This window comes from Caloenas nicobarica, chromosome Z (assembly GCF_036013445.1).
Source record: "Caloenas nicobarica isolate bCalNic1 chromosome Z, bCalNic1.hap1, whole genome shotgun sequence".
Lineage (NCBI taxonomy): Eukaryota > Metazoa > Chordata > Aves > Columbiformes > Columbidae > Caloenas > Caloenas nicobarica.
The window spans coordinates 94,726,638-94,749,619 of NC_088284.1; the positions used below are offsets into that span (position 1 = coordinate 94,726,638).

At 43.1% G+C, this 22,982-nt stretch overlaps 2 protein-coding genes across 2 annotated transcripts; one reads left to right on the plus strand and one right to left on the minus strand.

The window, feature by feature from the left end:
- Positions 1–4,232: 4,232 nt before the first annotated feature.
- On the minus strand, positions 4,233–14,221 carry DNASE2B (deoxyribonuclease 2 beta). Its single transcript, XM_065656993.1, has 7 exons — positions 14,169–14,221; positions 13,803–13,955; positions 9,819–9,996; positions 8,455–8,536; positions 7,314–7,475; positions 5,611–5,808; positions 4,233–5,047 (listed from the first exon to the last, which is right to left on the minus strand). Exons 2-7 carry the CDS (start codon positions 13,913–13,915, stop codon positions 4,692–4,694), a joined length of 1,089 nt encoding a protein of 362 aa, XP_065513065.1. The 5' UTR covers positions 13,916–13,955; positions 14,169–14,221; the 3' UTR covers positions 4,233–4,691.
- Positions 14,222–15,441: 1,220 nt separating this feature from the next.
- LOC136002144 (uricase-like) lies at positions 15,442–22,476 on the plus strand. Its single transcript, XM_065656978.1, has 8 exons — positions 15,442–15,555; positions 15,924–16,187; positions 16,958–17,074; positions 17,200–17,278; positions 20,298–20,484; positions 21,026–21,149; positions 21,264–21,347; positions 22,338–22,476. Exons 1-8 carry the CDS (start codon positions 15,442–15,444, stop codon positions 22,473–22,475), a joined length of 1,107 nt encoding a protein of 368 aa, XP_065513050.1. The 3' UTR covers position 22,476.
- Positions 22,477–22,982: the final 506 nt, after the last annotated feature.

A 22,982-nucleotide genomic window follows, 5' to 3' on the forward strand; every position in this document is an offset into this window, starting at 1 on the left:
TGTTTATAAGTAACTAGATCTATATTTTTCAAGTCCTGATGGTTTGTATTTAGCAGTTTGAGTGAAATGAACATATCAAACATGCAAAGAATCGCACACTCTTAATACTAGGATAAATCTGTTAAAAACCAAAGATAAGCATACAAGGGGCCAACTTAAAAAAACCAATATTGTGAGCTAGCTCCTGAGGCTGAGATCTGAAAGCGCTATGACTGATTTCTGAGTTCCTGTGCAGCATCTTTTACTGTATTCATGCCAAGTTCTGAAGGATTATGAGAAAATTCAGATTAGGCTTTTAATCTGGTATCTCCAAGCTAAATAGAACAGTGTCAGATACAGCTAGGCTGCCCAGGGTATCCAGGTATCTAGAAAACACTGATGTTGGTGTCCTAGCTTGACATTTCAGGTCAGGCTCTCTGCTTTGGACTACAAAGAATTTATTCCCTGCTACAAGACTTTTTTTCCAGACTTCGCCTAACATAAATTTCTATTCATCTCAATTCTCATTTTTAAATTCCTGTCTTTTTAAGAAATCTCTTGTGAAATAAAAGAGGTGCCGCATATTCTTACATCACGTTCTGAGCACACTTAGGCTTTGGCTTACACTGAGCTTTCAGAAGACACTGCCAGCACTACTCTGTCTCCCGAACATTTTACCCAGGGCATAGGCAGTTTACGTTCTGAAGCAATTACTATACTAAGTACCCATTGATGTATCTTTCCCAGAAACTGAAAATAAAGGTATAAAAGAGATTCACACAATAATGTATGGGCGTTAACATACGGGTGGAAATTTCTCTGGGGATAATTACGTGACTATACTAATAACGCCAAGGATGCTTTGACACATTAAAACAAATTGTCACAATAATGTTCTTGAGCATTTCATTACTGTCAGGACTCAGTCAGGAGTGTATATACTTAAGAGAGGGATGAGAGAGAGAGGCCCATATGTCTTTGCAAAAATAAGCCTTCTCCCTTCAGACTGCAGGCAAGCCGCGGAAGCCCTGTTTGATGCAGGTGCTTACATTAGATGTGTTTACTGGAAACTTCCAGTTTCGAGAGAAGAAAACTACACAAAGTGTGCTGACAGGGGAGCAGCCTGTGTGGTTTGCCAGGATAGCTGGAAGAAGTGGCATTACTGACAGTGAAAGAATCAAAACCTCCTGAGATTTGCAGGACTTCTGTATTTGCAAAAAGGACAATCTAGCACACTTTGAAACAGCCTTTGCCGTGGTTCAGAAATATACCTGCGAACCTCCATGGTAAGTACAAGTGAGCACACCTTGGAGAAGGGAAGGTTCCCAGCCCACTCAGAGAAATTTCTCCCAAAGGTTCCCTTGGCTTGCTGGCAGACTCTGGCATGGAGCCCCAGGGGTCCTTGACAAATTCTCCAACACATTGGGCTCAGTATATTGTCGCTCCTTGTGGAGACACCAGAAGCAATCCCACCAGCAAGGCTGCGCTCTGAAGCGGGCTCAGGCTGCAATGCCCATGCCTGTTTCCCAGGACTGCAATTTCCCGGCTGGAATTAAACTTCATACAGTTTAAGCTTTTATGCCTTCGATTTTTTTTTTTCCTCTCCTAGTGAAGCTAATGTCTAATCCTCTGACCTCTTGCATTGAGTCTCTTTCTACACAGCAAACCACTACCCTAATGATTCACAGTTGCTTGTGGTATAGAAGCATCCATGGGGATATGGGGGTTTACAGAAAAACCATCAGATTTTCTGGCGTAGTGACAGGGCGCAGAGCTGTGCCCTTGTTTGGGTTGGCCGTGGCTATGGTGAGGGTAGGAGCCATCCTGGCGGTGAGTGAGCAGGAGGTGTATATTTGGGAAGGCTATATTTGCATTTCCCGCCCCTGGTGAGCTTGTCAGGCAAGCTGGGACCCAGCCTCGGCTTGTGGAAATGATTACAAGGCAGTTTGTACCAAACAAAGATCACTGCTATTGTGTTTGTGACAAATTTGGCTGCAATTCAGTAATGTTTAGTGGATTAATAATGTCTGCTTTGGGCGTCTCCTACTCCCTTGGCAAACAATTTTTGTGTATAATAAATGTTCTCATTTAGTCTAAGCGGAAGGGAGCCCAGGGGTCAGAATAGCCATACCTGTGTACCGAGGAGAAGAGGCTCTGGGTTTCCAGAAGAGAGACCAGCTTTCTCCCCTCTCCGTGCCAGGGTGTTCTGAGACTTCTGCCCTTCTGCACTCTCAGCTTTGCAGGTCGGGTTCCCCTGAAACAGCGGAGGGAGCAGCGCCAGATGGTCCTTTACTCAGGAGAAGCTCTGTTGGTCAAAAGAGTCACAGTGGGCAGCAAAGGCAGCACGCAGTCCCTGGGACAGGCAGGTATTTGTTGAGAGTTTGGCATTTTGGAAAAGAACAGCACATTTTAAACTTAAAACTTTTGTGAATATATACATAAAACATGCAGAAATAAATCTTTCACACCGATGACTGATCACAGTGCATGCTGGGAGGGCATATGAGGCTGAGTAAGTGGCAAATGGTCTTGCATTTGCACAAGAAGCCTGAGAGTTACAAAACCTTTAAAAATCTGTATGGTTTAACTTGTTGAATATCAGTCTCTTTTGGGAAACAAACCAGTCTGCCCATATTTCATAATATGTGTAGTAGAAATACCGGGATATGCAAATATGGAAGTTACATAACGAAAACAAAACTGAATTAAAACTGTTTACAGTCAAAAAACGAGAGCGCCAGAACTGCAGCTGGTTTATTCACTGACAGGAGTGCGTGCACAACCTGGCTATTGAGGTGCTTGTAATGTTGTGTGGTACCCCTGTTGCCATCTTCCCACTGCTGTTTGCGCCCCTTCAGTATCAGCTAAAATGAAGGCCACCAGTCTTGTGTATGATGAAAGAGGAACGTTGTAAGTAGTCTGGTGAAGCTTTATGACAGCAGTTGATTGATCAAATAATTAAGACTAACAATCAGCACTTAAAGTCAACTGTCTTTTAGCTCAGGGAGCAGGGCTGTGACAACGCTGTTGTGACAGATGGTGGATGGAGACTCTTTGCTATTGCAGCCTGTGACCCAAGTGCTGTGGCTGAGCACTTTCCACAAGAAATACAGGTTGTGTCCCAGGTTCAGGAGCCCTCTGATGCACCAGGTGAACCTCACCAGCAGCGTCTCCAGTGAAGGATTTCTTGCTGTTCCTGTACACTGAGGTCACACGCGTGCACGGTTGTGGGCAAGATGTAGGAGTTGAGACAGGTCAGGTTAGGCTGGTGTCTGCCATGAAAAGGTGGAGAAGATAAATGAGCTTTATCTTGTCTTATCTGAGTAATGCCCTACTGTCCCACTGCTCGCCGCTCTGTGTCACTGGCAGTTTTCACTGTAACAAGTAGGTGTTGCTTGACCACAGCTCATAAAACAATGACAAGTAGATACGAATCACATCAGAGAAATAACATTATCAAGCAACTACTTTATCAAACGTGATTTGGTCATATGCAGGGAAAAGAAAGAGTCCAGTTTTGTGCAGAATATCTGAACTATCTACGTGATTTTCACTGAGCTATGAGACTCAGGTTTGCCTTCAGTCCAGATTGACTACATATAAAATCTATTCCTGGACAATTCTCCTCATTAATCAGGACAGATACATCCTTTTTTTCATTTCTTCAAGAAGTATGCACAAAAGTTTTCAGAAATTAATTTGTTTAGTACTTTGTACACATTGTTTGGTTGATTTTTCAGGGTGAAAAGGGAAGGAAATCTTCAAAAACTTCTTGCAGTTGTGGGGCATTTCTTTATATCTACTTCCTTTTAAGACACTCGTAGAGAATCAGTGGTATGGACTGTGAACACGGCAAAATGGAAATATCGGCGGGACAGACAGCTTTTCAGACTGGAATTTATATTAGCAATTCAGGAAAAAAAATACAAGTGAGATGTAACCCTGTAAATATATTTACAAATGTATTAAATACAAATACACTTTTGAAATCTGAACCCAAGCATGTATCAGGATTTTGCAAATTAACTTTGTCTTTATAGCAAGTCCTTGCAAACTTCAGGTCCTAAGCCTGAGACAGCAGATATTGAAAATTAACAGCCATGTTTCCTGTAGTGTGAAAATGTAGGTGAAATAACATTTTCCTTCAAATATTTTCTTCTCTTTTCTCCTTATTTTTCCCCTAATTGTCTCCATTTGACAGCTATAAAACATTGTAACCAACCACAAATAACTATAAAAATGAAAGAGGAAGACTGTAGACAGACCGTTTTTGCTCTTAATTTATTTTGCTTATTCATATTCTGGACATGTTTATTTGTTTATAAGATTGCTGTACATGGATAAAAGCACTAGAAAGACTCCCAAGCTATTGGTTACAAACGATTTAAAGCTCGTTTCTTCTCTAAAATTTAGTCATGTAAAACTGAAGCCTTCCTGTCCACAAATCTACTCGTCTCCCTGACTGTGTTCAATCATGTCAGCTCTTGAAGAGATCCAACCCAAACTGAGCAGAAATGCTGTGATTGATCTCAATAGCTCCTGGGATGCAGGGCGATTTTAAAGCATTTCGGGGTACTTTTGCTGACTGCCCAGCCCCAACAACCCAGCTAACAAGACAGGTTTCTGTTGCTCCTCCCATCCCACGCCCAACATCACTCACAAGTTCGCCCCAGGACAGCAAAGGGACTGTGCTGTTTGGGAGGAATGGTTCATTACAACAACGTGGAAGCCTCAGAGCAGCTTTCATAGTGGGTTATCAAGTGCCTGAAGGCTTTGTAAATGTGTTCGTTCTGTGTACAGATGAACCCACCACTTCTCCAAGCTTGCTCGGCAGCGCGGTTTAAGTCTCCGATGCAGGTCCACTGATCTTTGTATTGCCTTGAAACAGCCCATTTGGAGTGATCAGTAATAGAATAAAAGGTGTAATTCAACGGCGTCCCTATTTGGTTTATGTTGTAGACGTGATAGTCAAGAGAGCAATTTGAGGGAAGTGTTTGGCCAGAATGCTGCCAGGATTCAGCCAACAAATCGGTCTTCAGTTCCTGAGCCATCCAGGCCACGTAGATATCTGTGGAACAACACAGGGTGTGGGGAATTAGTCTTTCATGTTCCTTCATGTAAATGGGGACTGAAAATTATCACATAAACTGGGCTCATTTTGCTCCAATGCATAAAGTGACCCAGAGGGGATTTTGCCCCCTCCCCTTATTTTGACTTTTCTTTCAGAAGATAATTTCTACTTTTTCTTCTTCTCCTGTAAAATCTGTTAAAATCATCAGGTAAAAAAGTAAAGGAAAAATACGTCAAGCCTTCTTCACAATAACAACAATGACAAAAAAGTAGATTATTCAAGCCCCATTTTTCTTCGTTTTTACTATCGAATAACAGGAAATAAATTATCTGAAAATCCCATTGTTGAACACCTTCAGGCATTTGATGGACTAGACAGCCTTTTGCTTCGTGGGGCTGAGAGAACATTATGATAGGACATCCTTCCTTGCCCTCTGTCACATTTATTTCTGAAGCTGAACTTCTCTTTCCCCTCAAAGAAAATACCTATTGTCAAAGATATATTAATTGCTTATTTCTTGCTTAAGAATGTGTGATAGATAGAGCAATAGGGTCTCTTACCATCTATGAAGAAGTGTGACTTTGCGAAGTGGAGAAAGGTCTCCCCGTGAGCCGACTGGAGCTTGGAGAGGTGGCGCAAGGGGCCCGAGGGCAGCCTGGACCCCGCACAGAGCTTCTGCAGATTTGGGAGATCAGCTTGGAAGATGTTAGGGATGGAACAGCTGTAGATTCCTGGATTATAACTTAGCATCTGTTGGTCTGAGAAAAGCCCAAAGAAAGGAACACATGTAGAATTAAAATGCTTAAAGCGAAGCAATCAAGAGAGTAAAGTTCTGCCTTGGAAAGGAAAACTAAATCCTCTTTAATCTTCACAGCCTATCTCCTGGAGGAGTTCCATGTCAAAGTATCTTATTTTAGCAACTAAAAATACGTTTAATTGCTTTGTATTCCAGCTGGCCCTGAAGCACATGGGCTGGCTGGGAGAGTACACTCAGGCTTTTCCACTTAGACCTCATTATTTTTAGCAGAACTGTTAACCAGTGGTCTCCGGCCCCTGCCACTTCCACCTGTACTCATCTTCAAGCCTCTGAGCTCAGTCACACAGCGCTCAGACAGCATGTGTCGGTCCCAGCCTGTCTGTATTTACAGGAGTAGTTTCAAGTCAGTTACGGTTGCCAAGCCAAATGCAAACAGAAGAGCTGCTGAAGGGTCTAGTTTGGGTTTAGGGAGAAAAGAGTTTGACTTTCAGCATCTGGATTGAATTTGCAGAATAAATTTACTTTTCTCTACAGTGTCCAGCTTAACTGTAGAAGTCCTTGCCATTGGTATCACAAAGAGCAAGGGAACAAATGGGCTCATTAGATGAGTTCATGGAAGATCAGACCATCAGGAATTTTCCAGTCTTTCTGGCTCCAGAAATTCTTGAACTACAGATTACCAGAAGCTGAGAGGATGGAGTAGGAAAAGCATTAGTGTATGCATCTCATTTTCTCATCCTCTTTCCCTAAATACATGCACAGATGCAAACAGGAACCTGGTTCAGATAGCTCTGGGGTGCGGCCAGCCTGGCCATTCACACAGTGTGTGCGTTTCATTGATATTATTTGAGGTCTTTAACTGAGAAGAGAGTTGAAAACAGTGTAAAAGTTTTAAGGAGCATGCCAGTATGGCTTCTTGTAATGCCTTTTGATAGTCCCTTTTTAGGATTCCAGTACCAGGTATCATTGTCAGACTGTTCTGAATCGTAGAGGTATAGATTTGGGCTTTTTTTGGTTTTAGCATTGATATTTTATAGGACAAAAAGTACCTGGAGAAATTCTAAGTGATAATTATTCCATACTTCGTATTTCGTAGTAGTCAAGGCTACTACTCCAGCTCGAGCAGTTGTTGCCTTACATTTTTATAACTGCAGACTGCAACTAAATGAGCCATTAGCGTTAAAAATGATTAAACATCATGCTTTATATTTCCATAGCACTTTGTATGCATGGGCTGAGTTTACCCTTGGTATGCACTCATGACTGTTATTATCTCAATAGTCCCCATGGGGAGATGGAGACAGTGGAAGAGTGAATTTCCCCCATTCACACAGGAAGTCATTGGACAAACATAACTGAAGCCAAGAATGCTGTTTCCAGGCCCCACTTAGTTTCCCAATATGACAATGAAGGACAAGAACAAGCAAATTTTGAGGCAAAGCCTCAAGGAAAGTAGCCAGAGAAATGCAGCGAGGCAAGGCTTTCTTAGGGAGAAGCTCTTCATACCTAATTCTGTGAACTGATCATATTTGAAGGTTATACAGATGGCCGTCTGTCCGTAGGACTCCCCAGTAGCTGGATACTGATAACCATCCTCAGGAATGGGAGGGAAAAGGGGCACACTGTGAATCACCCAGAAGCCTTGTGATTTGTCCAAGAGCAGAAATCCTGTCAAAAAAAAAAAAAAAAGTTATTGCAAAGGAATTAAAGAGAAAAAGCCCTGAGACAATAGAGCTCTGTCCTGCTTTGGATTTGCTGCTGCAGATATCACACTTCAGTTTGTTCGTGTCTACAGTAAACTGACTCTAAAGTAAATTAATGGATTATAGGACACACTAATATTGTATTAAAATTGCATTAACTCTCTCCTGCATAGCGTAACTCAAACGGTCACCATGTTTCTTTTGAAAAAAAAAAAATTAAAAACCTTTCTCTGCCCAAATTTAGTCTTCAAAAAGTCTGATTATTTAGTGGCTGTGACCCTCTCTCCACTGCTCATTTTCCTTCCCTTCATACATTCACTGCATGAGGGGAACCAGACTCGGTCAGCACCGTGTCTTCTTGCCCGGAGCAGGCTCCTCCCCGGGCAGCAGCAGGGAGAGGGGCTCCCCAGCCACCCCAGTGCTGCCGCCTGGAAATCCAGCCCTGCAAAACGCGTTCATCCCAGTGGGGCTGGGCAAACCCCAGCCGCTTCCTCAAGGGAACGTTTGGACCTCCACTGAAGCTTATGCTTATTTAAAGTCTTGCTTTACTTTAACTGCATACTTTAGTGCTTCCATGATCTTGGCAGCAGTTTCTTGCCCCAGAGAGTTTGGTGGTTTATGTTTTGGGGTGCCTTCCCCTTCACACCTTGCACTGCTGTTGCCATTAGGCTCAGGATAATGTGGTTTATACTCACTGAAAGGAGCTGTATGAGTTTCAGCTCTTGAAAATAAAGGGTCCATAAGCCCTAAGAGTTGTTCAGCACAGCAAAACCGAAACAGGAGCTGCAGCGTGTACAACTATACAGCAAACCATGCATCATGCAAATCATTCTCCAGTTTTGCTTTAGGTAGGAATTTTTGATAAGCAGATAGACAAACAGACAAGTAGATGCTATCTACAACTTTAGAAAGGAGAGAAGAGTAGCTTGGGACTTTCCCTGTACCTTTGGTATGTCCTCTTTTCCACCCATTGGAGCCTGATTTGGGGACCTCGTCGTTGTATATTGCATACGCAATACTGTTCTTCTGCAGGAAAACACACATTTCTGAAACATGACATTCAGTAAAAGGAAGGCATTTAAGTGAACATCTGCTGGGAACAGAAGAAAGAGTTCAGGACTTCTCTGTGTGAACATCACATGCCTAATCCTTCTCCCAATTCAGCTGACACAGTCTGCAGAAGTTACAGCAAAATAAACCTGAAGATTCAGCATTAGGATCTTAGTTAATATAAAGTGGAATTTTTGTCAGTCATTGCAAGAGCTCTTCCTCAGGAGGTTGAATATGCTCACTAAGACAGTTTACATGGGTTTATTGTGCACTTGCTTGCAAAGAAGTTCCCCCCTCTTTATTTTTTGGTGTCTTTTTTTGATTTAGCAGCCAAATCCAGTGAAAATGTTTGCTGAGGAAAAATAGACACAATAAGTATTCTTATGAAGGAAAAGCAATTAATGCTTTTTTGAAAAATATTTACATATAACCACACCTTGTTCCACCTGAATAGAGAGCTTCAAAGGAGTCGGGACATGCTTCCTGGTGTACTTTGAGTCTGTAAACGGTTTATTACAAGTAAGTAAGACCTGGAATAGGACAGCTGACCAGATTGCCGATAGTTGACTGACTTTCTGGGAAATTCTTCTAGATATAATACAATATAATACATACATACAATTAATGACATCCTGCCACTAACGCACAGCAGAAATGCAAAGACACAGCCAGACTCCCAAGAATACTATGTGGATGATAAAAAAAAACAGATCTTGGGGTATTTTATAATCACTTCACACAAATCTAAATGAGGTGTCTGACTGTGGGGGCCTGACAAGCAGCGTATCACTGCTGAAGCAGTCACAGTGATTTCAGGGGAAAGAGAAAAACCCAGATTTGATTTGAGGCAGAGCATGAAACACATGGACATGGGAGGGTTTAAGACAAGTGTCTGTAATAGTCACCACTGGCCCTGGTCTGAGTTCACAGCCAGTTCGCAGCTTCTGGTGTTGCTCAACACGAATTGCAGAGAAGAAGCCAAAGGGACTACGTACCATCATTTTTTTGATGGGCAATACTTGAAGTGTGTGAAAGGCTTGATTAGAAGTTGAATTAGAAGTCTGAGGGTAATTTCTAATTGTAGCCAAAACCGCAAATAGTCTGCCCAGCAGTCAAGATGCTCCCCTTGACATGTTTTAGTAGATCTAGTTGGTCAGGTCTGGCCATACCTCTACATGCTCATTTTGACTAGTTTAATTTCATTTGCATGTAATATCAAGTGAGCATACTACCAAAATGATAATTAAACGTCACTTGCCTCAGATTCGTATGTGTCGTACAGCTGCTTCAGTGTTTGTCCCAGAGCACCCTGTGTCATGTTGATGAGGTATGTACTGAGCTGCCACTGGGGAGCCAGGGTGTCCATGTACATGTATTCCAGCCCCAGCATGGGAATCTCTCCTTTCGCATGTTTTGGAAACTTGTAAAGGGAAAACCTGCAACAGTGAAGAGCGATTTTTTTTTTTTTTTTTTTTTTTACAACCATCTTATTTGAACGTGTAAATCCATATCTCCTTCCTACCTGGGGGTTTCAGGGAAGGGTGACTCTGGGGATGTCCACACTGGCAGCGGTCCAGTGCCACCAGCGTGCGGTGTGGACATCTCAGCCTCGAGGAGGTGACCCAGAGCAGGAGCCAGCAGCAGTTTGCCAGCACAATACCTGCTGCAGACAAGTTTGTTCTGCTTCTTGGCACACAAGGGAGTCTGATTCAGCACCAAACTCCTGTTGCTGTGGCCAGACTGCTGTTGGTACCCCAAAAGAATTAGAGGCAACCCTGGTTTGGAGTCCCATTTAGCCACCAAACCCCTATTGCTCCTGATTCTGCTGGAGAACTGCAGGTTCCAAACTCAGTCTGATATTCTTGTGATCAACCTAGACACCTCTTACCTATCCATTTTTATATTATACAAATACGACTTTATATGAAGTAGATAAAATTATATATTAAAATTATAAAAATGCATAATGTTATATTTATACATATCAAACCCACAAAATAAGTATAAAGCTATTTGATAATGCTGGTCCAATCCTACTTTTCATAACAAATTCACTCTGCTGAACTGTTGCAGACTGGATACTTGCAAACCATTAGCCAGAAACACAATCTTTTCAAAATTGTAGAGTACTCAATATTGTCAGTAAGTGGCTCGGTTCATATTAATGTCGCTGATGAAGTAAACAGGTTTTCCCAGTGCGCAAGTCCATGGGATTAATTGCAGTATAATTAATTGAGCCACTTTCTTTGAGTGCTGTAATTGAGTAATTCGTTATTTATGTCAATAGTAAGAACTGAGTGGCATTATTTTCAATCCTATACTATTTATTAAAAATGTAGCTTGACTGTACTTAACTCTTCAAGTATACTAGGAGGAATAAGCCTTGCCCAGTTGATTTACAGTCTCGAGTTGGTCAAAAAAGGCATCTCCAAAAGCAGGTAAGAAGTGGCAGAAAAATATTGGCTAGAGGAACATTTCATCCATGGAAAATGTACATGTACAGGCAGAAGAGAAACACACACCACTGGTGATCCTGGTAACCCACCTGCATTGCCACTGACTGAGTGATATTCCTCAAATATCTCAGGAGAAATTGTTGCTGATGACAGACCACAGAAAAGTGATTTACCCAGCAAGGTTGGGGAGAGCTGGCCATGCACGAGGAGTCACAGCAATCCCTTTATTTGAAATGAAGGTTTGGAAAGGAGAGGAACAGCGATAGCTACAGTGGTACAAGCTGATCCAGGAATTAGTATACGTAGCCTTTCCAAACTGCTTTGAAATGCATTAGAAGATTCGTGCTCTCGGGGTGTTTACAGCCTCGCATCTGCCAAACGCAGGTATGTTATGGAAATGCTGGCAGTTCAGCTATCAGTAAATTGCCTGACAGCTCCCAGTGGATACATGTTTTAGCCCTTTCCAGAAGGCCAGCTGAGTGTATTAGCAATTAAAATTGTATAGAAGTCTGCACTGCTATTTGTGCAAGGAAGTTTCGCAAGAGCGTATGCATTTGTGGGAGCAGAGTGTTAAGTTATTTTCCTGAGAACCGAGGAAAAGCAAATCTGCTTCTAGCTGATTAGCATTGTCACATTGTTTGCATGTGACCGAACACTAACTTACTTCAAATAATTGCATCTTTACTTCTTAATCACAGCTTTAGTTCTTCACTTCCCCAAAAAAACCAACCAACCAAACCACAACAAACACCAAAACAAAACCCAAACAATGGGCATCTGTGGTTTCAGTCCTTGACTCAACATTTCTCAGAAAGCAGAGTTTTGGGTTTTATTTGCATGAAAAGCTTCCCACAGAATACAGTGTGTTTGGAGGAATAAAGGGGAGACCCTCTGCCCTCCTTGGTGAGCGGCTGTTTGCTGTGGCAGCCCCGGTGCGGGTGCCGCGAGGCTGGCGGGATGAGCTCCGGAGGGGAACGGGAACACGGGGGGACGAGCCCAGCCCAGGCCCCGCGCGTGGGCCGGGGCTGCTGCACGGCCGGGAGTGCCGGCGGGAGCGGGGCTGATAAGGAAAGTGACTCCTCCGGTTTACTGGCAAACGACAGGGTGTGTGAATACTAATAATGAGTAACCATGGAATGTTGCAGGATGGAACTACTGAACAGAAGGAAATCACATGAAGCTCTTGCTCACCAAATATAAAACCTGCAGTGCTGTGTTTGTTTGAAAGGCTATCAACATCTTTTGGTTAAGAGGAAGCTTTTATCAGCAGTTTTGGTTTTGCTTCTCCTATCAGCTTCATAACAGCCAAATCCAGAATCAGGCAAAAATTTCTTGTCAGTAAACTAGGATGACCCCTGCAGATAGGCAAGTGCATCTTTCATTTGATCACAGCACATTTAAAATGAAACCCTCGTGTCCTCCCTGCTAAACTTGGCAGAAGAGAGCAGGGTTTTACCTGTGCAGACCCTCCTGCTCCCACCTGGAATGGGTCCCACGTTGCTGGTGTTCACACACATGGTGGCACAGGTGAATGACTCCTGGTTACAGCTTTCAAATAATTTCTTAGATAACTTGGATGCAAAAATTGTGTTCATTTCAGAAATTGATGGTAATTTTGGTTTTGTTTGGTTTTGTTTGTTTGAGTTTTGGTTTGGTTTTTTGTTTTGTGGTTTTGTTTTGTTTTGCTTTTTAGCTTTAGCACAAAACAGACTCGTATCTTTAAGTTGTTGGGTAGCTGCACCAAGTAAGAGTCTGATTCCTGAAAAAAAAATCACATTATCCAGAAGGGCCTTGGCAAGAGAGACAAATCACAGGGATGGACCAGATCCTCATACATTCGATGTTACACCGATACAGAGCCAAGCCAGCTTTATGCCCCTGCTTGAGCGGCCTGCCTGCAGCCTGAGGAGCTCCTGCCTTCCCTTCAGTCAGCTCTGTGTGCAAGGGAAGGGATGTGCAAAGAATAGCACCTACTTCTTTATCTCTCTTATCCAAACTAATAATTGTTCTGTGAGAAAGACACGTTTCTTTTGAAATTGGTTGATATTTATCTTTGGGAGGTTCTGTGCTCTTTTTTAAGAGCCCTTGTTTCACTTTTTAAACCTGGGCTGGGTATTATGTAATTATATTTTGCGGCTTTCATCTTCAAAGCACATTAATCCAATTAATCATTTAATACCCAGACTCGGTCTCACTGCTGGCAGTGGGATGGTACCGGCTGTAACGCGCCGGCAGCTCGGGCGGTGGGAGCTGCTCCCCAGTCAGGAGGCACAGATGGGTCTGTCTGGCACCGCCGCCCCACGATGCTCCCGCATCCCTCCCAAGGGGGCAAGGGGACAAGTCCCACCACGCTGCTGTGTGGGTACGAGAGACAAGGCTCAGGGCGAGATACGAAGGTTTCACCCCTCGGCTCGGTTCCCTCAGCCGGAGGAGCTGCGTGCTGGGGCCCTGGCCGGGCACCCTGGGGCTGCCCCTGGCGAGCGCAGCCTTGGCACCCGAACACAGGCTACGCTGCCTTTGATGATGAGACATGCACACTGTAAAACGGTGATTATTTTGCAGTTAGTCATAATGCAGTAAGGTGTCTGGTTCAGTGAAATGAAATCACATTCCAATAACTTATCTGTGGTTTCCCAAATGCAAAATTCAGCTACTATTCACAGGCAAACAGGATTAAAACAGTGATTCCTGTGCATTACTTCTCAGTGATCCACCTACTTCATGCGGTTTTATCTCAAGTGTTATTTACTCACCCAGCGTTTCTCCCCTGCGCAGTGTTTACTTACCAGTCGACCATCTCCCCATCTTCATTCCTGCAGGAAATCTCAGCTGCCCACAGGCGCGCGAAGCAGAGAAGCAGCAGCAGAGCAGGGTAACACCGTGCAGATCCCGCGGGCATTTTGGTTTCTCAGCTGCACAGGGCGGTCACTGCGTACACTCTAAAAGGAGAAGTTGTGTCGCGTTAACTCTCAGCTCCTGCTGCTGCTGTAAGCACGGCCCCGGCGGCTCCTGGGACACCAGGGCCAGCTGGGAGGTCGGGCTCCCGCTGCAGGGACAGGGCTCCCAGGATCTGCCGGAAACTGCTCACGATTTCTTTGGGCAACAAAATGGCAAAATGAGAGTTGTCAAGTTATGTTTTTGAGAAAACTTACCATTGTGTTTTGGGAGGTAGCATTTTGACTATTTAGAATATTCAAGGTATTCCACTTTAAAAAAAAAAAAAAGCTGCAGATAGCAAAACACTTTCTGTTTTCTTTTTAGTGCTTGCTGCGTGACTGAAGTATGAATTTTTTACAACTGCCTGAAAAAAGCATTGGTGTTCAGGCAAGCAAAACAACATCATTTCTATCTCGCTACTCCACCCAGCCCTTGCAGCGAGCAGAGCCTCTGCTCCGTCCCTGCCAAGAGGGTTTCTGGGGAAGCGCTGAGCGCTGCCTGGTGCTGGCGCTGGGGCTTCTGTTTGTCTGTGGGGTTTGAGCCCGCAGGGACTGACAGTCCGAGAAAACGCTCTGATCTCTGAGCCGCAGTAATTTACTTACAATTAGTTAAGATTTTTTTTATTATTATCTTTTAAGTGCATTAGCATTTCTCTTAGAAGCAAACGTCTGAATTGAGCAACATTATATCTGATAATCTTTTAGCCACTCACACATAAAAAGCTTCAATTTATATTTTGGTGTGTAGAATATTCTTTCTCCCTCCTCATTATGCTTAATTAAAAGGTGCTGATTTACCTTAAAATATGTTTATACTCAGTACAGTATATTTCAGCCTCAAGAAAAGTCTAGTGCAATAAGCTCTGGATATTTTAGCATAACAGAAATGCTCACAACGTTGGCAGTATTTTGTCTTCTTTCCAGTATAGCCTCTCCAACCCTGCAATAGATGTGGAAATAGGGTGTGTTTGACTGAAACAAGATCAAACTGAATAGGGCTTAGTGCAAACAAAAGCAATGATCCCAGAAAGCCAGGATTTTGGAGGTGTGGATCAAAACCTGAATTTTGCTGCTCAGACTCGCTCCTGATCCCTATTGTGGGAGATCAGAACTGTAACACAGGTGTGAGGAAAGGCTTTCACCCAGCCCGGCTCGGTCTGTCTTGTCTTCTTGCTCTCGGGAATTGCAAGGTGCATAGGGAGCGTGACAAAACACACAACATGCCAACAACGTGACAGCTGTTTCCATTTTCCGTTTGGGACTTCTGGTGCTTACAAAGCAACCTTCCCACCCCCACGGGAGAATTGCTCTGATACTCACCACTTCTACTCAGCCTCAGAGCAGCAAGTCCCCACGCCCTGCGTGCGTGACGGGGACAGCTGGGGACACAGAGTGCTCTGCTGCTAACGGGGGCTCTGCCATGCAAGGCTGCCAACCATGGCTTGTCAGCCTCTGCGTGAAAATGGAGAGGGGTCCGCATATCGCACACATGGAGCCTGACAGCAGCTGTGAGAGCCGGGAGCCAGAGGAGGGGGAGGTGGTGCAAGCCTGTTCTCAGTGTCAGGGCAATCAGAGCTGTACCTGGAGTGGCACAGCCAGCCCGGTGAGCGGCCGCGGAGGACGCGGGTGTGAGAGCTGGTGCCCGCTGCACGGTGGTGCTTGTGGTGACTGAATGCTCAGGGACACTGGGTTCAGAGACAGGTGATGGACACGAGGCTCAGTAGAGTCTTTGGATTAATCCAAAGATGGCGAACAAGAGAGACCAGTTCACTCTTACCCCTGTTAAATGATCTGCCCATAAAATGTTAAAATTCTATCACAGCTGTTACTAATGTAGTAATATCTTCCTAAAGCATTTTTTTCTTCCTATCAGGACATTGCAATTTATAATGGAAATATTTTCATCACAGTTAACCTCAGATATAAAGGCCATAAACATTGTTTATGTTTCATTGACTGAGCATTACTCAGGCTTCCATTGAGTTCCTTCACAACTGTCACGTATTTTCTCTGCAGATCAAGGATGTAGAAGTCCTCAACTGTGAATATGGCAAGAACACAATTAAGTTCCTTCGCCTCCACAGAGAAGGGAAGAAGCACTTCATTAAAGAAGTGGAGGTGTGCACGCATCTCCGGCTGACTTCTGCTCAGGAGTACCTGGAAGGAAACAACTCTCTTGTGATACCTACTGACACCATGAAGAATATCGTCCTTGTGTTGGCCAAAAAAAATGGGGTATTTTTTATTTTTTAACTAGCCTTGCTGTTTCTTATGACTTCATTTGGAAGTGTTTGTTACACTTTTTATTTTCAAAATGCATCAAAAGAATCTCTCCCTCCATCAGCACGGCAGATCAGCACTAAAGTCACCTTCACTGATTTGAGAGAGAATTTTTCTTCCTCCAGTTCTTATCCAGCAGACTCCTCCTTAGTTTTCCAAAGCCTTTTTTTCCTCATAGATAGCAGTATTTGTCATAGATTTGTCATATAAGATCATTTTTAAAAAATTAATAGCATATAATACTGCATTATTGCTATATAGCACTTTTCAACGGAAGGTCTCAAAGTAAGACTCCTCTTAATTCTGTTATCTGTGCTCTTACCTCCCTCAGTTGCGTCTATCATAATGACAATCTTTAGTGTGCAAATTGCCTATCCTATCACAGTAATGAAATCCCATCTTTAGCCTGTAAAGCTTAATCAGGATATTGCTATGATTATTTCAGCATTATATCCTTGAAGTATAAGGCTTCTGTAGCAGTTTTGCTCAGTTCAAGGACTGCAGCTCACTGTACCACATAATGGGAGATTTTTGACATGACTCTGTAGCTATTTGCAGTGTATGCTGCAAGCTGATCAAATGACTGGGCACAGTGCACAAAACCAGAATTGAAAGAAATCTGTATTTTTAACAACATTGATCCTTCCCAAGTATTTACAATTAGAACAGTCTACTTTTGTACATGAGGTAATTGCTTCTTTCTAATAATACTGTTTGTGTCTTAGATCCCAACTATAGAACAATTTGCTATAGATATCTGCAAACACTTCATGACAACATTTTGCCAAGTGGCGTACGTCAAAACCTACGTTCAAGAAGTGCCATGGCAACGTCTACACGAGGTATCTAAAATACTAATACATTCAGTTTGTTTATGCTGGAGCCATTTGTCATTCTCTCGGTTCCTGTTTTCAAGTTGAGATGTTATTTGCTGCACTTTTACTTACACATCTCCTCTAAATTGCAGAACAGCGTTCCTCACGTCCACTCATTTATATGTGTTCCTGATGGAATCCGCTTTTGTGAAGCTGAGCAGTGCCGAAATGGTGAGAGAGAATTTGCAACTTCCCCTACTTCTCTGTAAACACTTCCGCTGAGGAGAGATGGATTTAGAGACAGCAAAAGCTGTCACGGGGCTTACAGCACAGCCAAACCTCTCCAGAGGTCTAAAACAAAGGATATTTTCATGGTCTAATTTTGTGCTCCTTGATCTCTGAGACATGTCTGAAGAACTAATGTAGCTCACACTTGTATGTATATCCTAAACATACAGCAGTTACAACAGCACATACAACAGAACCGCTATATATTGTGACAGGATTTAATAGCCTCCTGAGAATGGTCTGCTTGCTTTTGTACATTACAGTCTCACTATTATCATTAGCCTCTAGAGAATGTGCTATGAAACCACACTGCTGTAGCCCAATCACTTAGTTTACAGTTATTTCCAATTCCCTGCCAGCATGCATTTCTAGGAAAGGTGCAATTTCATTACTGCAGCCAGGCTGGCTTGAACACTGTGAGCACTCAGGTCTACAAGCAAACAATTTTTCACACGAAGCTACTCCAGAGTGTGCTTGCTATTTTTGCATGCCATGTGTAAACAAAGCATCACTTGGCTTCACTAAGAGTTTTGTGATGCTTAAAAGACATAGACTTTCAAGATCAACTGTCTGTCTGTAAGTCAGCATTCCAAAGCGAGAGTAAGAATTCTCTCTTCTTACTATGACTCACAACAAAAGTGTTAGTTCGGTCTCTCCGTGTTGGAGTTTCATTTAACCCATCTCTCAGACTACTGGGAACTGAGCTGAGACCACCATGGTTTCACACAGGGGGTTTAAAGGTTTTAGGCCTTAGTTCAGTATCTGTCTATTATTGTCCTAACGTAACTTAGAACTGTTTCCCATCCTGCCATCTCTCCCTATATTCCTAACACGTCAGGGTCAGTACAAGTGGCAAGACCAGCTTCCCTTGCAGACAAGACACAAGTTCTGAAAGGCTATGCTTTCCTGAAAAGCTGCTGCTCTTAACGTACAGGTTGAATATAAATTTTTCATCATCTTTAAAATTCAGCATGGAAGTCTGTTATTTCAGTTTCTACACAAACAAAAAGCCTTGAAGGCTTACTGAAGAAACTGCCTTTCCTTCTTAGTCTTCCCTTCATGTAGTCCTTTAGCTGTTTCTTTAGGATTCCTTGCCTAGGTGAACAATAACCAAAGAGAAGATTTTGAAATGCTTTTTATTTTTCTTTTAAGAGAACCTTCTCTACCTTTAGCACCCTCCTATGCACATATCAGCCAGACACAGAAATTTATTTCTCAGTTAATCCTATCTTTTAACACTTTTCTCATCATTTAAAGAAACCTAGTGAGACTTAATAGAATTACAAGCTTATTTTTTTGCCATTATATTGGCTGATAAAAGGCTCAGACTCTTTTGGAAACTGAAAACATTGTAAGTAACTTAATAGAGTCAATATTAGACAACTGAAAAGACAGCACAAAACATATCGAAAGCACAAAACATACTGAAAGCGCAGCACACGCCATTCACCTCAAAAACTCTGCCTACATTTTATGTTCTTCTGCGTGAGCTTCAGGTCGATGGCTGCAGAGGCAGCCAGCGTGGCAGTAAAGCATTCATTGCAAAGAGCTCTTTCAAACAAGGCTGCGCATTTGAATATGAGATACATACCTCCCCAGATTCATTGATAGTATCTGCACTACATTAATATCTGTGCATTACAGTCTTATACCCAAGCAATGAGTTCATGAAGATCTGAACAAACCCCAGAGTATCCTGTCCAAGGATAGTCTCTTCTTCAGATTTTTTTAAAGCTTTAGTAAATAACAGGGATGTAGCCGAAATTATTGATACAACTCCTTTGACAAACAATAACGAATGTAAACTATAGAAGAAACAGATAAAATACAGTTTTGATCATTTCCAGTGACAGAGCAGTTTTTTTTTTTTTTAAAAAAAAAACCCTCTAAACAATCATGTCATTTAGAAATATCCATCACAGTGGAATTATTTCCAGTATAAACTCCTGCAAAGACACAGTTTAAAGACCAAGTCTATCAGTCTTCCCAATCAAAGGAAGGATTACTCTGCACCAGATGTATTCAAGGATTAATTTTGAACTAGCTGGTGTGAGCACCAAGAGCAGCACAGAAACAGCAGCTTGGGCTGCAGCCACTGACTGTACGGGCTCTGGATAAGCGTCTGTGCCATGGAGTTTCTCCTTTGAATCTGCTTTTTTGGCAGCTCTGGTCAGTGAAATTTTCAGTTATCAGTTTCATGTGCTCTAAATGACTGATCGCTTGAAATTTTTTAGTCACCATCCAAAATATGTTAAAAGAAAAGGTTCAGGACACAACTGTTTGGTCTTCAGAATATTATAATCCACCCATGCAACAGTGATCTACAACAGCACATTTTATAAATAGTGGCTAAGAGCAAAAACACTGTCAGTTTGAATCCGTGGGCGGTATCTGCATCAGTGCCAGTTCCTAATTAGCTGAGCTGCAGGGATTTGCCCTGGCTCCTCACCCTCTTGTTCTTAGGGATGCAAAACCCACAACAGGATGGGTATGCAAAGTGAATTTTTGGCTGAGGCTTCAAGCCTTTGCACAGAGAGTTTCTACATTCATCTGTGTCACTAGGAAAGGCTCGCCTCAGCTCTCCTGTACCCCGCAGCACTAGTAGCCTATTTCATTTCCCTTTAGAGCAATTAGTAGTCCCTGCACTGACACCAGTGAGAGTCAACCCATTGCATGTCCCAGTTTCAAGGAGGTGAGATAAAGTGTGTCCTTGGCTCACCTTGACTGCAGGTCACTTGATGGGATTCTCTGTTTTATAGATTGAGCCCTGATTTCAGTAGTTTCTGTCTTATTTCTTACCTTTCTGCTAACATCAGTGTGCAGAAAATAATATTTAACGTACCTAGGCTTGTGACAGGAGCACATGAGTGAGTCCTGGAGTGTCACTGCGAGTACGTACCCAGAGGTTTCTTTCTCCCTGCCTGAAAAGGAGCTCACACCATCTCATATTTTTGGATCACAGGTCCTCTGGTTCTTTCTGCTGGAATTAAAGATCTGAAGCTTATGAAAACAACACAGTCTGGATTCGAAGGCTTCTTTAAGAATGAACACACCACGCTTCCTGAAAGGCACGACAGGATTTTATGTGGAGAGCTCTTCTGCAAATGGTCATATGGCGAATGCAGGGATTTTGACTTTGATTCCATATGGTATGTGTCAAATCAAATAATGCTTATTACCTAATCTACCATCCCAAAGTCCCTCTACGCAGTACAGCAGGGGTAAGGGCCCGATCTGCAGTCGCTGTGCACCAGTCACTCTGGCAGATCTCAGTGGCAGCACCAAGCCCGTGGTCCGGGGGGCGAGAAGCAGCCCTGGGGGTTACTCCTCTCTCTGCTGGTGCATCAAGGGACAGCACTTAAATGGACAGTTCGGTGTTCAGTACAGAGCACTTTAGAAGAACAAACTAACAACTAGTTTGTTCAATACTTGTAGCAAAACACCTATTTGTGAATTATAGAGTTGCGGCAGGGGGTGGGAATTTGGAGGTAACAGGACAAAGAAATTGTTCAGCCGTGAAATCCCACTAGGCAATGTCTTTGTCAGAAAAGACAGAGAAAATTAAAAACAAAGTAAAAAAAAACCCACACAACCAACCAAACCCTCCTACCCCACTACCACAGTAAAAAATTATGGATCTAGGCAGAAACAGTTGATACAAAGCTTTGTAAGAACCTGTGTTACCTCTAGGAACAAAATCCGTGAATGTATCCTTGAAGCCTTTGCTGGGCCACCTGACTGTGGGGAATATTCACCCTCTTACCAGAAGACTGTCAACAGTATCCAGATGCATATCCTTTCCAAAGTGTCACAGGTATCTTCTTTCCTCCTGCTGCTGTTTTTTTCTTTATAGTCAGTGACAAGACTGCCAGGCTGTTGGCTGAAAAGGTGCCCAAATTCATTGTCTCATCTGTTTTCATGGTTTCAGGTACAGGTCATAGAAACCGTCTTGAACAATGTTTTTTATAATGTCTTAGACATGAAGAACCTGGGCTTGACCAATGACAAAGAAGTAAGTAAATGCTCCAAACGCAGCTTGCCTGGACTCTTAGGAAATATTGAGCCTTAAAGCATAGCAGCAGTTCTGCACAGAACAGCGTTAGAGAGAGCAAACTTTCTCCCTCAACCCTAGTGAAAGCTCCACCTTACCTCTAAAAGAGATTTAGACTGATTACACAAGAAGGATAATTGCTTTCTTGTGTTGTTGATAAAAGCTAAAGCAGCACAGTGGAACACTTTGGATATCAAAGGGATCTGTATCAGAAACTACCCCTGAAAAACCATTCCTGTTTTCTCCACTGAATTTAACTTTTAGTGATAGCATCAACCCATGCAGTTTTAACCAAGCAGAACGCATCACAGCATCCTTTCATAGAGCCAGGCACCATGGAAACCCAGCCCGCTGTGGCTCTTCTCTCTGCTCCACTGGCAGCACCACCGAGGCCAGGAAGCACCTTGGTGCAGCAGGGTCACACGTAGGTTGTTGAGGCCACAGGCTGACTCCAGGTGACAGTGGACCAGCCCTCAGGGAGCAGCAAAGCCATTAGGAGCCAAAGTAGAGTGGTCCAACAGCAGATAAGGTATAAGCCTGAGATCAGGCAGAGGGTGAGATGTAGGAGATGAGATGGATTTTCTCTTCCCTCCACAGCTGCTCTAGCTGACAGCCAGGTCCAATTGAAAGCTTGTTGTGTTATACTCACACGACAGAGAGAAACTGGGTTATTTCGTTTTGCATCAATTGTCTATAGCCTGCTCATTTTCTAGTCTCCTTCCCTAAGTATTATGATTCCGCTGCCATCCTATCCTACCCTTGCCCTCTTTCAGGTGGATGTTATAGATCCACTTTCACTTGAGATAACAGCAACGTCTCCCATTGGGGTTCACAGGAGAGGGGAAGGGCCTGGGGGTGATTTGAGAGGAGGTGAACAGCTGCAGTTCCTGCTGTGACAGTGCTGGCACTCCCCTGTCTCAGAAATGACCTGTTTATGCTCATCCCCCTCAGGTTCAGATTCCAGTGGAAACTCCTTATGGCTTCTGCACTTGCACACTTGGCAGGAAGAAGTTCTTAGAAGCACAAGCCCACATGCTAAAAGATGAGAGGCAAAGTCAGTTTCTACTGACAGCTGCCCAGGGAAACTAAACCTCTTGGCTACACTCACGCCTTCCTGGTAACTTCACAGTATGGCTTTCCCAGCAACGTACCTCCTTATCGGCCACTTCCACTGCTGACTGCTTTTCCCTCTATGAAATCCTGAGGTTGGGGCTTCTGAAGGACTCTCAAGAGTTTGGAAATCAAAGTCCGACCCTAAATCTCAGTGTGATTTGCAGATTGAAACTCCACACGCTCTTTTGAAAATCCCAGCCGGAAACATTACAGTCAATTTTTAAACCAGCTATTCCCAGACCTCTTAACAAAACAATGAATTTGATAATGTCTGTAATATGCTTTTGACATGTGAAATCAGCAACTCTGTATATTCTATTTATTGATGTTCCTTCAGTAAAGTTTATATACAGGCATGAGACCAGATGTTTCATTGGTGTAACCCCCTTGATGCCACACTGATCTACAGAGTGGAGGGTCTGACCCAGAAACTGAACAGGGAATCAGTCAGACACTGTGAAGGAAATGGTGGAAAAAAAAAGT

Excerpts from the sequence above, each read along its gene's own strand:
- LOC136002144 (XM_065656978.1), top strand. The coding sequence starts at position 15,442 with ATGGAGCCTGACAGCAGCTGTGAGAGCCGGGAGCCAGAGGAGGGGGAG. Across the intron at positions 17,075-17,199 it reads CATGGCAACGTCTACACGAG|AACAGCGTTCCTCACGTCCA; the intron begins GTATCTAAAATA and ends TCTAAATTGCAG. Across the intron at positions 20,485-21,025 it reads TTTGACTTTGATTCCATATG|GAACAAAATCCGTGAATGTA; the intron begins GTATGTGTCAAA and ends TGTTACCTCTAG.
- DNASE2B (XM_065656993.1), bottom strand. The coding sequence starts at position 13,915 with ATGCCCGCGGGATCTGCACGGTGTTACCCTGCTCTGCTGCTGCTTCTC. Across the intron at positions 9,997-13,802 it reads GATGGGGAGATGGTCGACTG|GTTTTCCCTTTACAAGTTTC; the intron begins GTAAGTAAACAC and ends TCACTGTTGCAG. Across the intron at positions 8,537-9,818 it reads ACGACACATACGAATCTGAG|AAGAACAGTATTGCGTATGC; the intron begins GCAAGTGACGTT and ends GTTTTCCTGCAG.